The sequence below is a fragment of the Mus musculus genome, chromosome 10 (assembly GCF_000001635.26).
Source record: "Mus musculus strain C57BL/6J chromosome 10, GRCm38.p6 C57BL/6J".
NCBI lineage: Eukaryota > Metazoa > Chordata > Mammalia > Rodentia > Muridae > Mus > Mus musculus.
The window spans coordinates 129,245,001-129,263,405 of NC_000076.6; the positions used below are offsets into that span (position 1 = coordinate 129,245,001).

At 36.3% G+C, this 18,405-nt stretch overlaps 2 protein-coding genes across 2 annotated transcripts; both read left to right on the top strand.

Moving 5' to 3' along the window:
- Window positions 1-5,535: 5,535 nt before the first annotated feature.
- Olfr775 (olfactory receptor 775) lies at window positions 5,536-6,474 on the top strand. Its single transcript, NM_146545.2, has one exon. It carries the CDS (start codon window positions 5,536-5,538, stop codon window positions 6,472-6,474), a length of 939 nt encoding a protein of 312 aa, NP_666756.2.
- A 9,488-nt stretch (window positions 6,475-15,962) lies between these two features.
- On the top strand, window positions 15,963-16,901 carry Olfr776 (olfactory receptor 776). The gene has a single exon (NM_207559.1). It carries the CDS (start codon window positions 15,963-15,965, stop codon window positions 16,899-16,901), a length of 939 nt encoding a protein of 312 aa, NP_997442.1.
- The last annotated feature ends 1,504 nt before the right edge of the window (window positions 16,902-18,405 follow it).

Genomic DNA, 18,405 nt, shown 5'->3' on the forward strand with positions numbered 1-18,405 from the left:
TGAAATGATATACTAGAATTACATTGAATTGTATATTTTGTTTTAGCATATAAAAATTAGTTTCCTACTGATTAAAAGGTAGAAATTACTCTGTTAATTACTCTGTGTTTACTTCAAACACAGGGTATAAAAGACAGTGTGTATAGATGATACACATTTTCATAGCAGATCTAAGATATTTGACATTTGATAGCTATATGAATTAGTGTATAGTACATAAAATCTCTGATACATAATGCCTGCTTTATGAATAGTAATAAAAATTTTGAAAGCCAAATGATGTTAAGGCTTAAATTCACAGTAATTGGAATAAACAGTACCTTTTATAAATTACAGCTACTGTGAACATCCTTCCCCAAGTTAAGAATTAATTTCATTTGTTGGAAAAATTACAAAATTACTATAGCTGTTTTTTTGGAGCCGGTATGCAACACTTCCATGATGAATAATTATTTATATAATGTCACTGAATTTTCAGAAAATCTATTGAAATTACTATTCTATTAAAAGACTTGAAGATTAAGGAAATTAAGACTAAGAAAATTCAACACTAGAAATCCCCTTTAAGTGCCTACTAGTGCTTTTATTCTTTGTTTCCTTAATAAACTTCATATTCTTATTTATTTATATTTTAATGACAATATTTTTTTCTTACAACATATTCTTATCATGGTCCCTATCTCCTCTAAGATTCTCCTACTTCCCTGCCTATATAACTTCAGGCATTCTTTCTCTCTCTGTTTAGAAAACAAACAGATCATCAAACCAACCAACCAACCAATCTTCCAACCAGAACAGAACAAAACTAACAATAAGAAAATAAAGAAATATTTCAATATACAAAGACAGACAGACACAGACAGACAGAGAGAGACACACACACCACTAAACATATAAAATTGAAAACCATATTTAAATATCAGTTATGTAAAAAAAAGTTCCACAAAAAGCTTTGAGATAAAATATCTCCAAAAATCTCATTGAGTTCCTTTTTTGTTGGCCATTTATTTACTGTAGGCTGTGGTTCCTGCTCTTAGGTGTGGTACATATACCCAATGACATGCCATTGGAGTAGAATTCTTTTTCCTTTGTGAGTGGTTGTCAAGGGGAGATAGCCTTTTGGTTAGGGATGGAGACCATGTCCACTTCTCTTCTCAGTGCCGGAATCCTATCTGGCTAGGCTGTGTGCAGGCTCTGTTCTTGCTGCCACAGTCTCTGTGAGTTTATATGTGTGCCAGACTGCTGTGTCTTGAAGACATTGTCTCCTTAGTGTCTTCCATCCTCAGTGGCTCTTGTAATCTTTCTCTTTCATTTTCTGCAGGGTTCCCTGAGTCCTGAGGAAAGGAGTTTTCTGGAGACATGCCATTAAAGATTGAGCATTTGAAGGTCTCTTACTCTCTGCCATTGTCCAGTTGTGGATTTCTGTATTTGTTCTCATATACTGTAGGGGGAAGCTTCCTGATGAGCAAGACTGGTCTTTGGGTATTGTATACAAAAGATGGGTGGCTGCTAGTCCCAGAGTCTAGATGGAGAAAGTGTGTCTTTAAAATGACATGCAACAGGATATAGCAGAATGTTGTTAGGAGTCATCACATTGCTATTGCCTAGCAGAAAAAGATTATTTGCCTTTCCTCTAGGGCTATGGCCTATCTAGTTCTAGATCTTTTGGCCACATGGGCAGTGTCAGTAGTGGGTTCCATCTTGTGGCATTGGGCTTGAATTTAATCAGACAGCAAATGGTTAAGCCTACTGCATCAGCGTATCATGTAGGCAGGTCACCATTGTAGAGCAAAGGGTTTATAGCTTGGTTAGTGTTTACTTTTCTTCTCTGGATGCACACAAAGTAACTTCCATTTCCATGAACAGTAGTCCACAGCGGTGAAGTTTCTACTTAAGACATTAGCTTGGCTTCTCTGTGTTCAATGAGATATGCAGGTGTCTCCAGCAATAGGGTCTCTGCTACCTAAGGCCCAATAAGGTAGGTGACCATTGGGGACACTTTCCTGAATTCTTCCAGGTTTAGTAGACTTTGAATCTGTTAGGTAGCTTTTAGATCAGCTATAGGGATGATGATAAGGAAAGATTTATTTGGGCGTAAGGTCCCAGAGAGTTAGGAGTCTATCAATACCACAGCAGCGAAACATGGCAGTTGAAGCAGCAAGCTGAGAGCGCATTTGAAGCCATAAGCAAGTTTCAGAAACTGAAAAAGGGTGCCTTCTAAATACTGAAAACTTTAATCCATCCTCTAGTAACATACTTCCTCCAGTAAGGCCACACTTCCCAAATTACCTTAAACAGCACACCAAATGAGAACCAAATATTCAAATGCCTAATAATAAGGGGGGCATCTCATGCAATTTACTATATTCTACTGCCTGACCTCCCATAGGCTTTTGGCCATATTGCAATGCAAAAGGTTTTTTAGCACAATTTCAAAAGTCTCTGTGGTCTTTCAAAGTTTCACCAATGTTTAAATGTCCCACATCCAAAGACTGTTCTAAAACTCAAGGGAATTCTGTAACTGTAACCCCGTGTAAAATAAAAGCTAGTTGTGTTCTTTTAACCTATGATGACACAGGAAAAACTGGACAAGAGCAGGATCAAAACCCAGCAGGCAAGTGTCAAATTCTGCAGTTCCATGTCCAATATCAAAGGGTACAATAGCTCTCCCCTTTTAGTTTTGTTGATTGCAACATACATTTTCTGTTAGGCAGGTCTTACTTCCAGTGTGTAGCTTTCTTTAGCAGATATCTCATACTTCTGGCTTCTTCAACATCCTAGGGTATCAATGCAATCTGGGTTTTACTTCCACAGTTTTACCCAGCGATCTCTCAGGTCCTTTTCATAGGGGTCTTCCTTGATACACATTGCCTGGACCTATGACTCCCTATTTGGCAGCTATCCTGGTAAGGAACCTGGGCTTCTTGAATCACAATTACAGCATTTTCATTTGTCTTTCTTTCTATGATCAGTAAATTCTCAGTTATTTTCCTTATACATGTTGGAAGCTTAGATGGGTGAGATCTTTATTTCAATAGAGGTTAAACCTGTACTTAAACTCTTTCTCTGTCTCATCTCAAGCCTTGTCTACAATATCAAGCCTCTTTGTTCTTTCTTTTAAAAAACTGTATGTTTTGTATTTATTTCTGTCTTAATATTTATTTCTGATTTAATATTTGTTATTTTGTGTTTTAGTCTTGCAAGACTTGAATGTATCAATGTAATGATTATTTTTGTTCGCTATTCTGCTGTGCTCTGGCAAAATTTAATAGATAGTAAATTATCATTAAGACTGTCAAAGAGGAGATCGTTGTAGGACGTTTTAGTCCTGGGTTTAACTAATCCCAAATGAATTGAGAATAAATTATCTTCTGAGCATTGACTGAGTCCATGCACTCATTAAGAAAATTGCTTGACCAAAGGGATGCCAGGTTGGATATTATAAGTTGATTGATACACATTTTTCTCTGTTACTCTATATTGCTTGGTTTTGAAGAAAGATGGATCACAGCATCACTACGTACATGTCTTGAACTTCTGCTTGCATCCTTCTTGTCTTTAGTTGAGTGTGTCAGTGATTCATAGACTTGCAGAGAAGGTAAAGTTGTATTTATGTTTGTGCAGATTTCCATTTTATCTTATCCAGAGACCTTCAAAATGTGTTACCTTCCAGTGTCTTAAAACAGTATCAGTTGCTTGTTTTTCTTAAAGAATTCCAAGGATGATAATAGCTTGTTTATAGTACACTTGGTTTCTGTGAAACAATAAAAGAGATTAAAGGTACACTTATTTTCATTTCTAAGTGAGGCTGTTAGCATTCTTACAAGCAATTCACCATATATGTTTTTTATGTCAAGTTTTTGTATAATTAAAAGAGGTTAGCGTGGCCTGGATGACAAAATGATCTTCTGAAGAATAGTATGAATATGTTTATTTCTATGCTTTTAAGTCACAGAATTTAAGTCATGGCTGACTTCTATAGGGTTTTATATCTGATGATATTACCATATATACCAAACAGCATATTTCATATTTGTGAAAAGCACTTTTTATCCATCATTGTAAGGTTATTTTAATCTGAAAAATGCAACAACCCTGAACTGATCATTTAAATATATTTATTACCCCTAATTTTACATTTTAGTAAATTTTAACTATCATATAAACCACATACCAGTTATTTGTCAGTTTTGATGGCCTATTAATGAAAAGAAAATGTATATTACTAAAGAGAAAAACATGGAGACTTAGAAGACTCAAGTAGAAAGGTGACTAAAGTTCATTATTAGCTTTAGTTATTATCACTTGCTGGACTGCATAGCACAGAAAGTAGTACAAAAACTTTGTTAATTTACATCCCAGACTCCGTGTTGTCTGTTAACTATCAGAAGAGAACAGGGCTGATAGAAGTTATGTAGGTTGCAGGGTAGAGCTCTGTGGTTTGAGAAAGTGATTCCAGTACATAATTATTCATTTTGATAAATCTTTGAGAAGAAAGCCACTATTACACTTTTTAAATTTTTTATTGGTTATTTTATTCCATTATTATATTTTGAGATGATAAAAATTCTTCATGTGAGTTCCTTTTGTCCTCAAGAAAGTTTAAAGAAAAATAGCAAATGAACTTAGGAAAAAAATGTTAAAATGATACAAGTGTCTTAGAATGCACAGAAAATAACTATTGCATATGTAGCAGAGGATGGTCTTGTGGGACATTAATGAGAAGAGAGGCCCTTGGTCTTGTGAAGGCTTGATGCCCCAGTGTAGGGGAATGTCAGGCTAGGGAAGGGGAGTGTGTGGGTTAGTGAGCAGGGTTTTTGGAAGGGAAATGAGGAAAGGGGGTAAAATTTGCAATGTAAATAAAGAAAACATTTAATTAAAAAAAGAAAATAAGTATTGATTCCTGGCTACATTTAATTATTTTCTTTGACCCATATTTTAATTCTCACAAATCAAAAAATTGTTTTTATAATAAAAGAAAAATCTATCTGATTTTTTTGTTCACAAATGTAGTTACTTCCTTAGCCAATGTAAAACAACACATATTAATGTTGAAAATAAGCATGACAGCACTTAGGTTTAGTAAATATGATTGGGTGCTCAGTTTCTAATAATATACCATAGAAGTTTGGAAATAATGTTGAAGTTGAAATTTAATGTTATATACTCAGTTCTGAAAGTATACAATATGGCAAACCGGAAAAACTGTTTTGAATTAAAAATGAAGATGCTATTAAAATATTGTTACATAAATCTATAATTCAAAGTATGTTACACATAGAAATTAGGATCATATATAGACTGTGGGTGTATAATTGCTCAAGAACACTTTAAACACCCATGTACAAAAATATTTCCCTTCAGCAAGATTGTTTTTGTTTAAAGGGATGAGAGGAGATTAGAAAATTGGAAATGTTTCATTGATTAACTTCATGGAATGTAGCAATATCAGAATTTAAAATTTTGTTCCTTTTATACTGTGTTTACACTTTGATTTCCTTTTTAATCAATAGATTCTATGAACAATAAATCAGTATGAGAAACCACTCTATGGTTACCGAGTTTTTGCTCTCAGGCATATCAGACACACCAGAAGTCCAGGTTGTGATTTTTATCCTTTTATTCATTGCTTATATATTAAGTGTCACTGGAAACCTAACCATCATCACTCTCACCTTGCTAGATTCCCAGTTAAAGACTCCTATGTACTTTTTCCTCCAGAATTTCTCCTTCTTAGAAATTATATTCACCAGTGTTTCTGTCCCTAGATTTTTGGGATCAATAATTACTGAAGTCAAAACAATTTCCTATAACAACTGTTTGACTCAATTATATTTCTTCCTTTCTCTGGGAGTGTCTGAGTTCTTTCTTCTAACTGCTATGTCTTATGATCGCTATGTAGCCATCTGTAAGCCACTGCACTATGTTATCATCATGAATCAGAAAGTCTGCACCCTTCTTGTCCTCACCTCATGGCTGATAGGATTTCTGAGCATCTTCCCTTTAATCATGCTTATCCACAAGTTAGATTTTTGTGCTTCCAATACCATTGATCACTTCTGCTGTGACTACTTCCCCATTTTACAGCTGTCTTGCTCAGATACGAGGCTTTTAGAGGCATTTGGCCTTTATTGTGCCTCCATTACTCTGCTGTTCACACTGGCTCTAGTGATCTTGTCATACATCTGCATCATCAACACCATTCTGAGGTTCCCATCTGCCAGTCAGAGGAAAAAGGCTTTCTCCACCTGTTCCTCTCACATGATTGTCATCTCCATCTCTTATGGCAGCTGCATTTTCATGTATGTCAAACCTTCTGCAAATGAAAGAGCATCACTGACCAAAGGGGTGGCTGTTCTCAATACTTCAATTGCTCCCATGCTGAACCCTTTTATTTACACCTTGAGAAATCAACAAGTAAAACAAGCCTTCAAGGATTTTATTAATAAAGTAATGTTTAATAGAAACAAATGAATGTACTGGTTAATGTGAACATCATTGAACCTCTTCAAAAATGAAGAAATCTTCTTCTTAGAATTGGGAACAAAACACCCATGGAAGGAGTTACAGAGACAAAATTTGGAGCTGTGACGAAAGGATGGACCATCTAGTGATTGCCATATCCAGGGATCCATCCCATAATCAGCTTCCAAACGCTGACACCACTGCATACACTAGCAAGATTTTGCTGAAAGGACCCAGATATAGCTGTCTCTTGTGAGACTATGTCGGGGCCGGGGCCTAGCAAACACAGAAGTGGATTCTCACTATCAGCTATTGGATGGATCACAGGGCCCCTAATGGAGGAGCTAGAGAAAGTACCCAAGGAGCTAAAGGGAACTGCAACCCTATAGGTGGAACAACAATATGAACTAAGCAGTACCCCGGAGCTCTTGTCTCTAGCTGCATATGTATCAAAAGATGGCCTAGTTGTCCATCACTGGAAAGAGAGGCCCATTGGACTTGCAAACTTTATATGCCCCAGTACAGGGGAACGCCAGGGCCAAAAAGGGGGAGTGGGTGGGTAGGGGAGTGGGGGGGGTGGCTATGGGGGACTTTTTGGATAGCATTGGAAATGTAAATGAGGAAAATACCTAATAAAAATTTTTTAAAAATGAAGAAATCAACCTTAAATTATATTATGAGCACCTTGATTGTAGTTTCTTTAAAAAGTATTTTGGGTGTATGGGTATTTTGCCTGTTTGTATATCTGTGTTCATTTCTGTGTACCTATTCCAGGCCTCTTGCCCACAGTGGCCAGGAAAGGGCATTGGGTCTCCTGAAAGTGGAGTTACTGAAGGCCGTGAGCTATTATGTTGGTGCTGTGAATTGCCCCACTGTCTTCAGAAAGAACTGGAAGAACTTTTAACCTTGGAGCTACCTCTCTAATTTTTCAACTTTCCTTTTAATTTAAAAGTAGAAATGATATGTTTTCCTTTAAAACTGTATGGGAATTGTTTACTATTTACTCTCTGCTGAAACTTTCAATCATGGAGGAGGTAGCCTCCCCATATAATGCTATGGGACATTTGATAAACATTCATATTTTGGAATGAGAACTTGTTTTCATTGTATCTCTCTCTCTAAAAATATGATGCCAAATCGTTAAAGTCACTTACACTTAGTGTTATATGCTTATAATCATTTCCTTCTCCATTTCATTGGGTATTGTTTCTCAAAACTAACAATAGTGAAATAAAGAAACAGCTCAAGGTACAAAGAGACAGACAGAGATAGACAGATAGACAGACAGACAGACATGAAACACATAAATTTGGAAACTATATTTAAAGAAAATACCAGTGATGTAAAAAAAATAAGGCTTGAGGTAAAATATGTCCAAAAATTGTACTAAGTTTCTTTATTGTTGGCCATTAATCCATTTTTCAAGGCATGGTTTCTGCCCTTAGATGTGGTACATGTACCCAATGATATGCCATTGGAGAAGATTTGTTTTTCTTTTGTGAGTTGTTGTCAAGGGGAGATAGCCTCTTGGTTAGGGATGGGAGATCATGTCCACTTCTCAGTGCTGGAACCATGTCTGGCTAGGTTGTGTGTAAGCTCTATTCATGCTGCCATAGTCTCTGTGAGTTTATATGTGTGCCAGCCTGCTGTGTCTTGAAGACATTGTCTCCTTAGTGTCTTCCATCCTCAGTGGCTCTTGTAATCTTTCTGTTTCCTCTTCTATAGGGTTCTCTGAGCCCTGAGGAAGGGAGTTTGTTGGAGACATCCCATTAAAGACAGAGTGTTCTGAGGTCCCTTACTGTCTGCCCGTTTTCCTTTTGTGGGTTTCTGTATTTGTTCTCATCTGCTATAGGAGGAAGTTTCCCGATGATTGCTGAGCAAGACTGGTCTTTGAGTATAGCAGAATGTTTTTAGGAGTCATCATATTGCTATTGTCTAGCAGAAAAACAACATTTGGCTTTCCTCTAGGGCTATAGTTTATCTAGTCCTAGCTCTTCTGGCCACATGAGCAGTCTCAGTCGTGGGTTCCATCTGGGGCATTGGGCTTAAATCTAACCAGATAGTGGGTGGTTAAGCCCACAGCAGTGTCACTATTGAATTAATGTATCATGTAGGCAGGTCACCTCTGTAGAGCAAAGTGTTGATAGCTCTGTTAGTGTTTGCCTTTCTTCTCTGGTTGCACACAAAGTAACTTCCAGTTCCATGAACACTAGTCCATATGGGTGAAGGCTCTACTTAGGCATCAGCTTGGCTTCTCTGTGTTCAATGAGACATTCAGGTGTCTCCAGCAATAGGGTCTTTTCATCAGTTTGTGGAGAAAAAAGTCTGTATACATCTTGAGTATTACTATTTATTAACTTCTTATTAAATTGAATATAGTGGTTCCTCTTTTCCACAGATTTGTTTCTAGACACACTGTTATTGATCCTTAAGATTGAACTTGTCCATTACTATCAAAAGTAATTAACATCATACTCACATTTTCCAAGGGAAAGTTGTGCAAAATTGAGAAAAGTAGTGATAAAAAAATCTAATAAAATGAGTCTTTTAATCATTAACTTACTTCTGAGGAATTTTTGTTACAGTCAGGAAAATAGGAATTCCAAAAGGACTCCTTGCATGAGGACACAGACCCTGAAATACTTGAATGTTGCTATATTTTTAATAAGTTACAGAGTTCTTTATTACATATGTCAAAAATCCCTTAAAGCAGGAACAGAAATATTTATTCTGTATAAGATATTATTTAGCTCCTATCCATGTACAGTGTCTTAGTTACTGTTCTATATCTGTGAGGAGACTTCATGACTAAGGCAACTTATAGCCCAAATCATTAAATAGGGTGTCTAGTTACAGTTTCAGAGGTTTTGGTCATGATCATTATGGCAAGAGAATGGTGGCAAGTAAGCAGGCATGGTGTTGTAGAAGTTGCTAAGCACACTCACATCTGATCTGAAATATGCTGGGAGAGAGAGAGAGAGAGAGAGAGAGAGAGAGAGAGAGAGAGAGAGAGAGAGAGAGAGAGAGAGAGAGAGAAGAAGAAGAAGAAGAAGAAGAAGAAGGAGGAGAAGAAGAAGAAGAAGAAGAAGAAGAAGAAGGAAGAAGAAGAAGAAGGAAGAAGAAGAAGAAGAAGAAGAAGAAGAAGAAGAAGAAGAAGAAGAAGAAGAAGAAGAAGAAGAAGAAGAAGAAGAAGAAGAAGAAGAAGAATCATTATCATCCTTGGTATGGGTTTTTGAAACTTCAAATTCTCCAACCCCCAGGTGACCCAGCTCTTCCAAGAAGACCACATCTCCTAACCCTTTCTAAACAGTGCACCAACTGGAGACTAAGCACACTAATATATGATCTGATGGTGGCAATTGTCATTCAAACCACCATACCTGGTAATCTCAAAATGAGGACCTGTTTGCTTCAAGTCTAGCCTGAGAATTAACATGTGAAGACTCTACAAGGTCACTGATAGATGAACATCACAGTTCATGATGCAAGATAAATGGGCCTAGCTTGAAGGCTAACAGACTTGAAGTCATGTGTAATGACCCTGTATCAATTCTATGTAGTAGAAGAATAAAGTTGACATTTCTATGAATTCTACACTCATGTTGTGACATGTTCACATATGCACAGACAGGAAAACAATATAATAGAGAAATTTTACCCTCCTTCTATTTATTGATTGATTGATTGATTGATCTATACTAGGCTAAATGTACACCCACAAAAGAAAGTTCATGTTTATACTGTATTAGTTCAAATGATAATCTTTAAGGAAACATCATCACCAGACATCCCATGAAAGAACATTTTACCACCCAAGTGAGAACCTTGTAATTCACGTGGATGATTAATTTACAACCACCATGTAGAGCATATTTTTACTTCAATGTTGTAGTTCTGGGTTAAGTGAGAAATTGCAGGAGGATGTTGTGTTGTATTTTGATAGTTGAGAAGGTGTTATGGAAGCAGACTATAGGGTCTATATGACATACAATACAAAGTTCTAACTCTTGCAAACACATAAGCCTTCAAAGTCTGATGGGGATGCTAATAGATAACTGTTGTCACCTGTATTATTGACTTTTCTGACTCAATCTAGTTTCTGCCATCTAGATGTTTAAAGATATCCATGCCACCAAAAGGTAACATAAGAAGAAAAGATTTATTTGGGCCTGTGGTCCCAGAGGGATAAGAGTCCACTAATACCACAGTGGAGAAACATGGCAGTTGAAGCAGCAAGCCGAGAGTGCATTTGAAGCCATAAGCAAGTTTCAGAAAGTGGAAAAGGGTGCCTCCTAGATACTGAAACCTTGAATCCATCCTCTAGTAACATACTTCCTTCAGTAAGGCCACACTTCCCAAATTACCTTAAACATTACACCAAATAAGAACCAAATATTCAAATGCCTAATAATAAGGGGGGCATCTCATGCAATCTACCATATTCTATTGCCTGACCCCCCATAGGCTTTTGGCCATATTGCAATGCAAAAGGTTTTTTTTTCACAGTTTCAAAAGCCTCTGTGGTGTTTCAAAGATTCACCAATGTTTAAATGTCCCACATCCAAAGACTCAAGGGAATCCCATAACTGTAACCCCCTGTAAAATAAAAGCCAGTTGTGTTCTTTTAACCCATGATGACACAGAGTATACAGCACCATTTCAAACTGGAGCTATGAGAGCATAGTAAGGAGATGCTGGGCAAGAGCAAGATCAAAACTAGCAGGCAAGTGTCAAATTCTGCAGCTCCATGTCCAATGCCAAAGGGCTGCAATAGCTCTACCCTTTCAGTTTTGTTGATTGCAGCATACATTTTTCATTAGGCAGGTCTCACTTCCAGTGTGTAACTTTCTTTGGCAGACATCTCATGTTTCTGGCTTCTTCAATATCTTAGGGTCTCCAAAACATCTGGGTTTCACTTCTACAGTTTAGCACTGTGGTCTCTCAGGTCCTTTATTTAGGGACTTTTTTTGCTACACATTGCCTGGCACTGTCTGTCAGTTAGTCTGGTAAGGAACCTGGGCTTCTTGAATAACTTTTATAGCATTTTTGTTTGTTTTTCTTTCTAGGATGAGTAAATTGTCAGTCATTTTCCATATAAAAGTTAGAAGCTTATATGGGTAGGGTCTACATTCCAGATTAAGATTCTCCTTAAACTCTTTCTCTGTCCCATTCCAAGCCTTGTCTGCAACATCAAGCTTTATGGTTCTCTTTCTTTTAAACTGTATATTTTGTATTTAATTCTGTCGTATTTGATATTTTTCATGTTAGCACTGCTTAAGTGTGATCATTAATAACCAGGTAGTGGGTGATAGTGTCAGAGTTCCTAAACATAGTTAGACAGGACAGGAATATGGAATATCTGCTAAGGAATGATGTAAGTAATGAGTGGTGTCATCCCAAGAGAGCACCTATGTGAGATACAGGTGTTGCTGCAATGACAGTATTGCTAAAGTCAATAAGAATTACATCAGACCACCATATGTTCTTGATACTGGGATATTAATTTACAAGATTTTGTTGTTTTGGGTTGTAGTCTTGCTTTCTATTCCCACTCTTCCATTTTATTTATTTATTTGCATACAATGTGTATATGTTAAATAGATGTGAAATGTTTGAATTCTCGTGTTTGAATGAAAATATTACTTTTTGTTATTGAATGTCAGATATAGGAAATAGTTCACAGCTAAGAATTTTTAAAAATGCAAAACTTTGGTGAAATGAACAAATTTCTTATGATGTATTCACCAAAATTCACTGATGAAATAGTTATCTGCATATCACTATGTTTACTAAAGAATTTGAGTGTGCGGATAAGACCTCATTAAAATACAACTCTAGGTTCAGATAATGTCACTGTTTAATGGTACCAAATTTTAAAATTGTAACTAAATAAGATGTGAATGACTCTTTTGTAAAATGGAGTAGTGATAATATTAAAACCAGAAAATTATCAGCTTGTGGTTCCCAGAAACAGCTAGGCCCCCCAAGCCATGGTATTGTATATGTCTTACACAGTCAACCACAGCTGCTGCGATTTCATGAGTCCATTTTTTTTCCCAAAGCTAAAGTACGATACTAAATTTTAAAGATATTTAAATGATTTAGAGTTGCTCATGTTGCTGTGTGCCAACAGAGATCTAAAAGTGAATAAAATGTGAATCTAACTTAATCTTATTTAATAATATTCTTACTGATCATTTAGGAGTTTCACACCATGAACCCTGTACACCCTCACTTCCTAGACCTCCCAGAGCCACCCCTCATCCTTGGAACTTCACTTTGAAAAAGAAGAAGAAGAAGAAGAAGAAGAAGAAGAAGAAGAAGGAGGAGGAGGAGGAGGAGGAGGAGGAGGAGGAGGAGGAGGAGGAGGAGGAGAAGGAGGAGAAGGAGAAAAAGAAGAAGAATCAGAAGAAGAAGAAGAAGAAGAAGAAGAGGAAGAAGAAGAGGAAGAAGAGGAAGAGGAAGAAGAGGAGGAGAAGGAGGAAGAAGAAGGAGAAGAAAGAGAAGAAGAAGGAGGAGGAGGAGAAGAAGAAGAAGAGGAAGAAGAGGAAGAAGAATAGGAAGAGGAGGAAGAGGAGGAGGAAGAAGAAGGAGGAGGAGGAGAAGAAGGGAGATGATGATGAGGAGGAAAGAGGGAGGAGAGGAGGAGGAGGGAAGGAGAAGGAGGAGAGGAAGAAGAAGAGAAAGAAGAAACACAAAGCAAAACAAAAATAAAACACAATTCAATTTGTAGTGCTGATATACTCACTGAAGCATGATGAAGCTCCTGGTGGACAGACCCTTAAAGAACATCAAGTCTTTTACCACTCACACCCTCACCAGAAGCCATCAGTTCCAGAAGGCTACACTTCAGCATCATTATCACAATCTTTAAGGTTATCTTTGATGGCTTTCTGTCTAGTCTGTTACTTTTTTGGAGGGAGGGTGCTAACCCTAATCTTGACCAATGATAAAATTAATAAATTATGTACGAGCCTTTTTGGATTTCTCATGCAAATGTTACAAAAATAAAGTTTTTTTTAAAAAGATACTTTGACAAGGAATGACATCAATTACTCAGGGTTAACTGAAAAAAATCAAGATAAGACTTTGGGACAACTTTTTGTGTAATAAAATTTCATAATGTCCGTGCTTGTAACATTGTGTGAATTGTAATACTGTGTGGTTATGTTTGCATAATACATAAAACAAACTGGTATAATGTAGCATATTTTACTTTAAATAATCAAACAATTTAAAATGTATGCATGGTAGGATGTATATTTTATTTTAAATAATCAAAAGATTTAAATATATGCTTGGTAGGACGGGGTAAGGACATGCCGTTGTGGCTTTGGATTCCATATTGTGGAGCACATATCAATTTTAAAGTTAAAAAATAGAAAACAAGAGCAGAGTAAAATTATAACTTTTGAAGATATTAACACAAATGCTTCTTTAGTTCCCTATTCTGCTCAGCACTGGCAGAATTTGCTAATTAGTAAAATATCAGTAAGACTGTCAAAGAAGAGACCATTGTAAGATGTATATTTCTGGGTTTAACTAATCCCAAATGAATTGAGAATAAATTATCTCCTGAGCATTGATGAGTCCATGCACTCATTAAAGAGAATTGCTTGACCAAAGGGATGCCAGGTTGGATGTTACTGGTTGATTGGTACATTTTATTCTCTGTCTCCCTATCTTGTGTGGTTTTCAAGAAAGATGAGTCATGACATCACCACAGCCATGTCTTGAACTTCTGCTTGTGTCCTTCTTGTTTTTAGTTGAGTGTGTCAGGGATTCATAGACTTGCAGAGAAGGTAAAGTTGTATTTATGCTTGTGCAGATTTCCATTTTATCTTATCCAGAGACCTTCAAAATGTGTTATCTTCCAGTGTCTTAAAACAGTATCAGTTGCTTTGTTTTCTTAAAGAATTCCAAGGATGGCAATAATATGTTTATGGCACACTCAGTTTCTGTGAAACAATAAAAGAGATTAAAGGTACATTTATTTTCATTTCTAAGTGAGGCTGTTAGCATCTGTACAAGCAATTCACCATATATTTTTTTTTTATGTCAAGGTTTTGTATAACTAAAAGAGGCTAGCGTGACCTGAATGACAAAACAATCTTCTGAAGAATATTATGAATATATTTATTTATATGCTTTTAAGTGGCAGAATTTAAGCAATGGCTGGCTATTGTATGGTATTATATCTGAATGGTATTACCATATATACCAAACAGTATATTTCATATTTGTGAACAAATGTTTCTTATCCCTCCCTGAAAGGTTAATTTACTGCAAAAATACAAGGATCCTCAAATTATCATAGAAATATATTTATTACTGTTAAATTTAGATTTTAGTATATTTTGACTATCATATAAACCACATAAGACTTATTTGTCAGTTTTGATGGCATATTGATGAAAAATGTATATTCCCAAAGAGAAAAAAACATGGAGAACTTGAAGACTAAAATATGAAAAGGTGAATGATATCCATGATCAGCTTTAATACTTATCACTTGCTGAACTGCACAGCACAGAAACCAGTACAAAAAATTTGATAACATATCACAGACTCTGTGTTGTCTGTTAAATGTCAGGAGAGAAGAGAAGTGATAAAAGTCAAAGAGGTTACAGTGTATAGCTCTGTGGTTTGAGAAAGAAATTCCAACACATAATTTTATTCACTCTGATAATTCTTTGAAAACGAAGGCACTATTTTACCTGGAGATGAAAAAAAAGTCCTTTGTATGTGTTTCTTTGATCCTTAAGAAAGTTTAAATATAAAGTAGCAAATAAACTTAGCAAAAAGAAAATTTTAAAATGATTCAAGTGTCTCATCTCAGCATTCTTAGGAAATAACTATTGATTCCTGACTCTGTTTAATTATTTTCCCTGGACCATGTTTTAATTCTCACATAAATGAAGATTTACAATACAAAAATCTGTTCTGATTTTTGTGTTCACAAACACATTTACGTCCTTAGCCATTTTAAAACAATACGTATTATTGTTGAAAATAACCATTACAGCACTTAGGTTTAGTAAATATGATTGGGTGCTCAGTTTTTACTAGCAAACTATAGAAGTTTGGGAATAGTATTGAAGTTGAAATGTAATGTTATATTCAGTTCTCAAAGCATACAGTATGTGAAACCAAAAAAACAATATTTTATATTAAAAATGAAGATGCTATTAAAACATTTTTATATAAATCTATAGTTCAAAAGTACATCACACACATAGAAGTTAGAACCACATGTAGAATATTGGTTTATAATTGCTCAAGAGGGCTTTAAACACCCATGCACAAAAATATTTTCTTTCAGCAAGATTTTTTTGTTTAAGAGGAATGGACAGAGATTGGAAATTCCTACTGGAAATATTCCATTGCTTAACTTCACAGAATGTAGTAGTATCAGTTTTTAAACTTTTGTTCTTTTTACACTGTGTTTACACTTTTATTTCTTTTTTATCAATAGATTCTGTGAACAGTAAATCAGTATGAGAAACCACTCTATGGTTACTGAGTTTGTACTCTTGGGCATATCAGACACACCAGAAGTCCAGGTTGTGATTTTTATCCTTTTATTCATTGCTTACATATTAAGTGTCACTGGAAACCTAACCATCATCACTCTCACCTTGCTAGATTCCCAGTTAAAGACTCCTATGTATTTCTTCCTCCAGAATTTCTCCTTCTTAGAAATTATATTCACCAGTGTTTCTATCCCTAGATTTTTGGAGTCAATAATTACTAAAGTCAAGACTATTTCCTATAACAACTGTTTGGCTCAGTTATATTTCTTCCTTTCTCTGGGAGTGTCTGAGTTCTTTCTTCTAACTGCCATGTCTTACGATCGCTATGTAGCCATCTGCAAACCACTGCACTATGTTATCATCATGAATCAGAAAGTCTGCACTCTTCTTGTCCTCACCTCATGGCTGGCAGGATTTCTGAGCATCTTCCCTTTAATTATGCTTATCCTCAAGTTAGATTTTTGTGCTTTGAACATCATTGATCACTTCTCCTGTGACTACTTCCCCATTTTACAACTGTCTTGCTCAGATACAAGGCTTTTAGAGGCATTTGGCTTTTATTGTGCCTCCATTACTCTGCTGTTCACACTGGCTCTAGTGATCTTGTCATACATCTGCATCATCAACACCATTCTGAGGTTCCCATCTGCCAGTCAGAGGAAAAAGGCTTTCTCCACCTGTTCTTCTCACATGATTGTCATCTCCATCTCTTATGGCAGCTGCATTTTCATGTATGTCAAACCTTCTGCAAATGAAAGAGCATCACTGACCAAAGGGGTGGCTGTTCTCAATACTTCAATTGCTCCCATGCTGAACCCTTTTATTTACACCTTGAGAAATCAACAAGTAAAACAAGCCTTCAAGGACTTGATTAATAAACTAATGTTTAATAGAAACAAATGAAGGTACTGGTTAACATGAATATCATTGTGCCCCTGCAAAAATGAAGGAATCAACCTTAAATCATATGATGAGCACCTTGGTTTTAGTTTCTTAAAAAAGTATTTTGTGTGTATGGGACATTTTGCCTGCCTGCATGCCTGTATGCCTGTAACCATTTCTATGTACCTATTGCAAGCCTAGTAGTCATAGATATCAGAGGAGGACATCAAATCCTCTGGATTTACAAATTATTGTAAGTCATCTGTGTGGTACAAATTTGTATCATGTTTTATATTCCTTTAGATTGTGTGTGTATTCTATCATACCTATTTCTTTTTGTGTTTATATTGGGGTGGTATGCAAGTGTAGGAGTTTGTGTACCTATGTGTGAATGTGTATGTCTTTGTGGAGACCAGAGGAGAGTATTGGGTGTTTCTATCTATCACACTTGTCTTGTTCCTTTGGGGGCAAAACCTCTCACTGAACCTGGAGTTCAGCTAGGCTCAGCATCAACAAAACCTGACTATTTTTGTTCTGTTCTCTTGTTTTAGTTTCCACTTTTTTCTGTTCCCTTCAGTTCTTGGGTTACAGGCAAGGATGGGGATACACTGAACTTTATGTAGCTACTGATATCTAAAGTCTGCTTCTCATGGTCAAGAGTGTAGCAAGCACTCTTAACCAGTAAAAATTGGAGTTAATATACATCTATGTATTAAGCAAATATAAGACAGTGGAAGAGTATATCAGCATTGAAGCATTAGCTACTAGCTTAATTTACATTTTTCATAGTTGAGAATTTCATACATGTATATAATGAAAATTATTTACTCTTAATTTTCTCCTTTCCAACTCATTCCCTCACAACCTCATGCCCCTTTTCTGTTTGTCTGTTTGTTCATAAGCCACTTATTACTGCCCATACGTTCATGGTTGTGAGGCTACCTTCTGGAGCATGGGGCACTTACCAGTGACCATACCCTCATAAAACAATGAATCTCTCTTCCAGCAGGTGTATACTGCCAATAGTTCCTCAGTGAGGGGCGAGGTCTGCAGATCATCTGCCTTCTCTGTGCTGGGATTTTGATTGACTTGATCTTGTATAGGCCTTGTATAGCTCCTGTGATCTCATCAGTGTGGTAGCCATGTCATGTCTAGCAGATGGTTTTCATGGCATGTCTCCCATCTTTTCATTCTTATGTTCTTTCCACACTCTCTTTCTTTGGGTTCCCTCAGCCTTGGTGAAGGGTGACTAAAATAGATGTCCCATTTCTGGCTGGGCATTCAGTAACTCTGTACTTTGACCAGTTATGCATCCCTCCACTGTCTGTCACTCATTTACAAAAAAAGCTCTTCTGATAAAGACTGAGACCATCAGGCCTGTGGGTATGAACAAAATCATGTAGAAGGAATTTGATAACATTTCCATTTCAAATTACTTGGACCTATGACTTCCTTATCCATGGACTTTTGACCATGATAACAGCACAAAATTCTATCCTGGAGAGAAGGTCTCAGTTCCTATCGT

Coding starts and splice junctions, on each gene's coding strand:
- Olfr776 (NM_207559.1), top strand. CDS start 15,963: ATGAGAAACCACTCTATGGTTACTGAGTTTGTACTCTTGGGCATATCA.
- Olfr775 (NM_146545.2), top strand. CDS start 5,536: ATGAGAAACCACTCTATGGTTACCGAGTTTTTGCTCTCAGGCATATCA.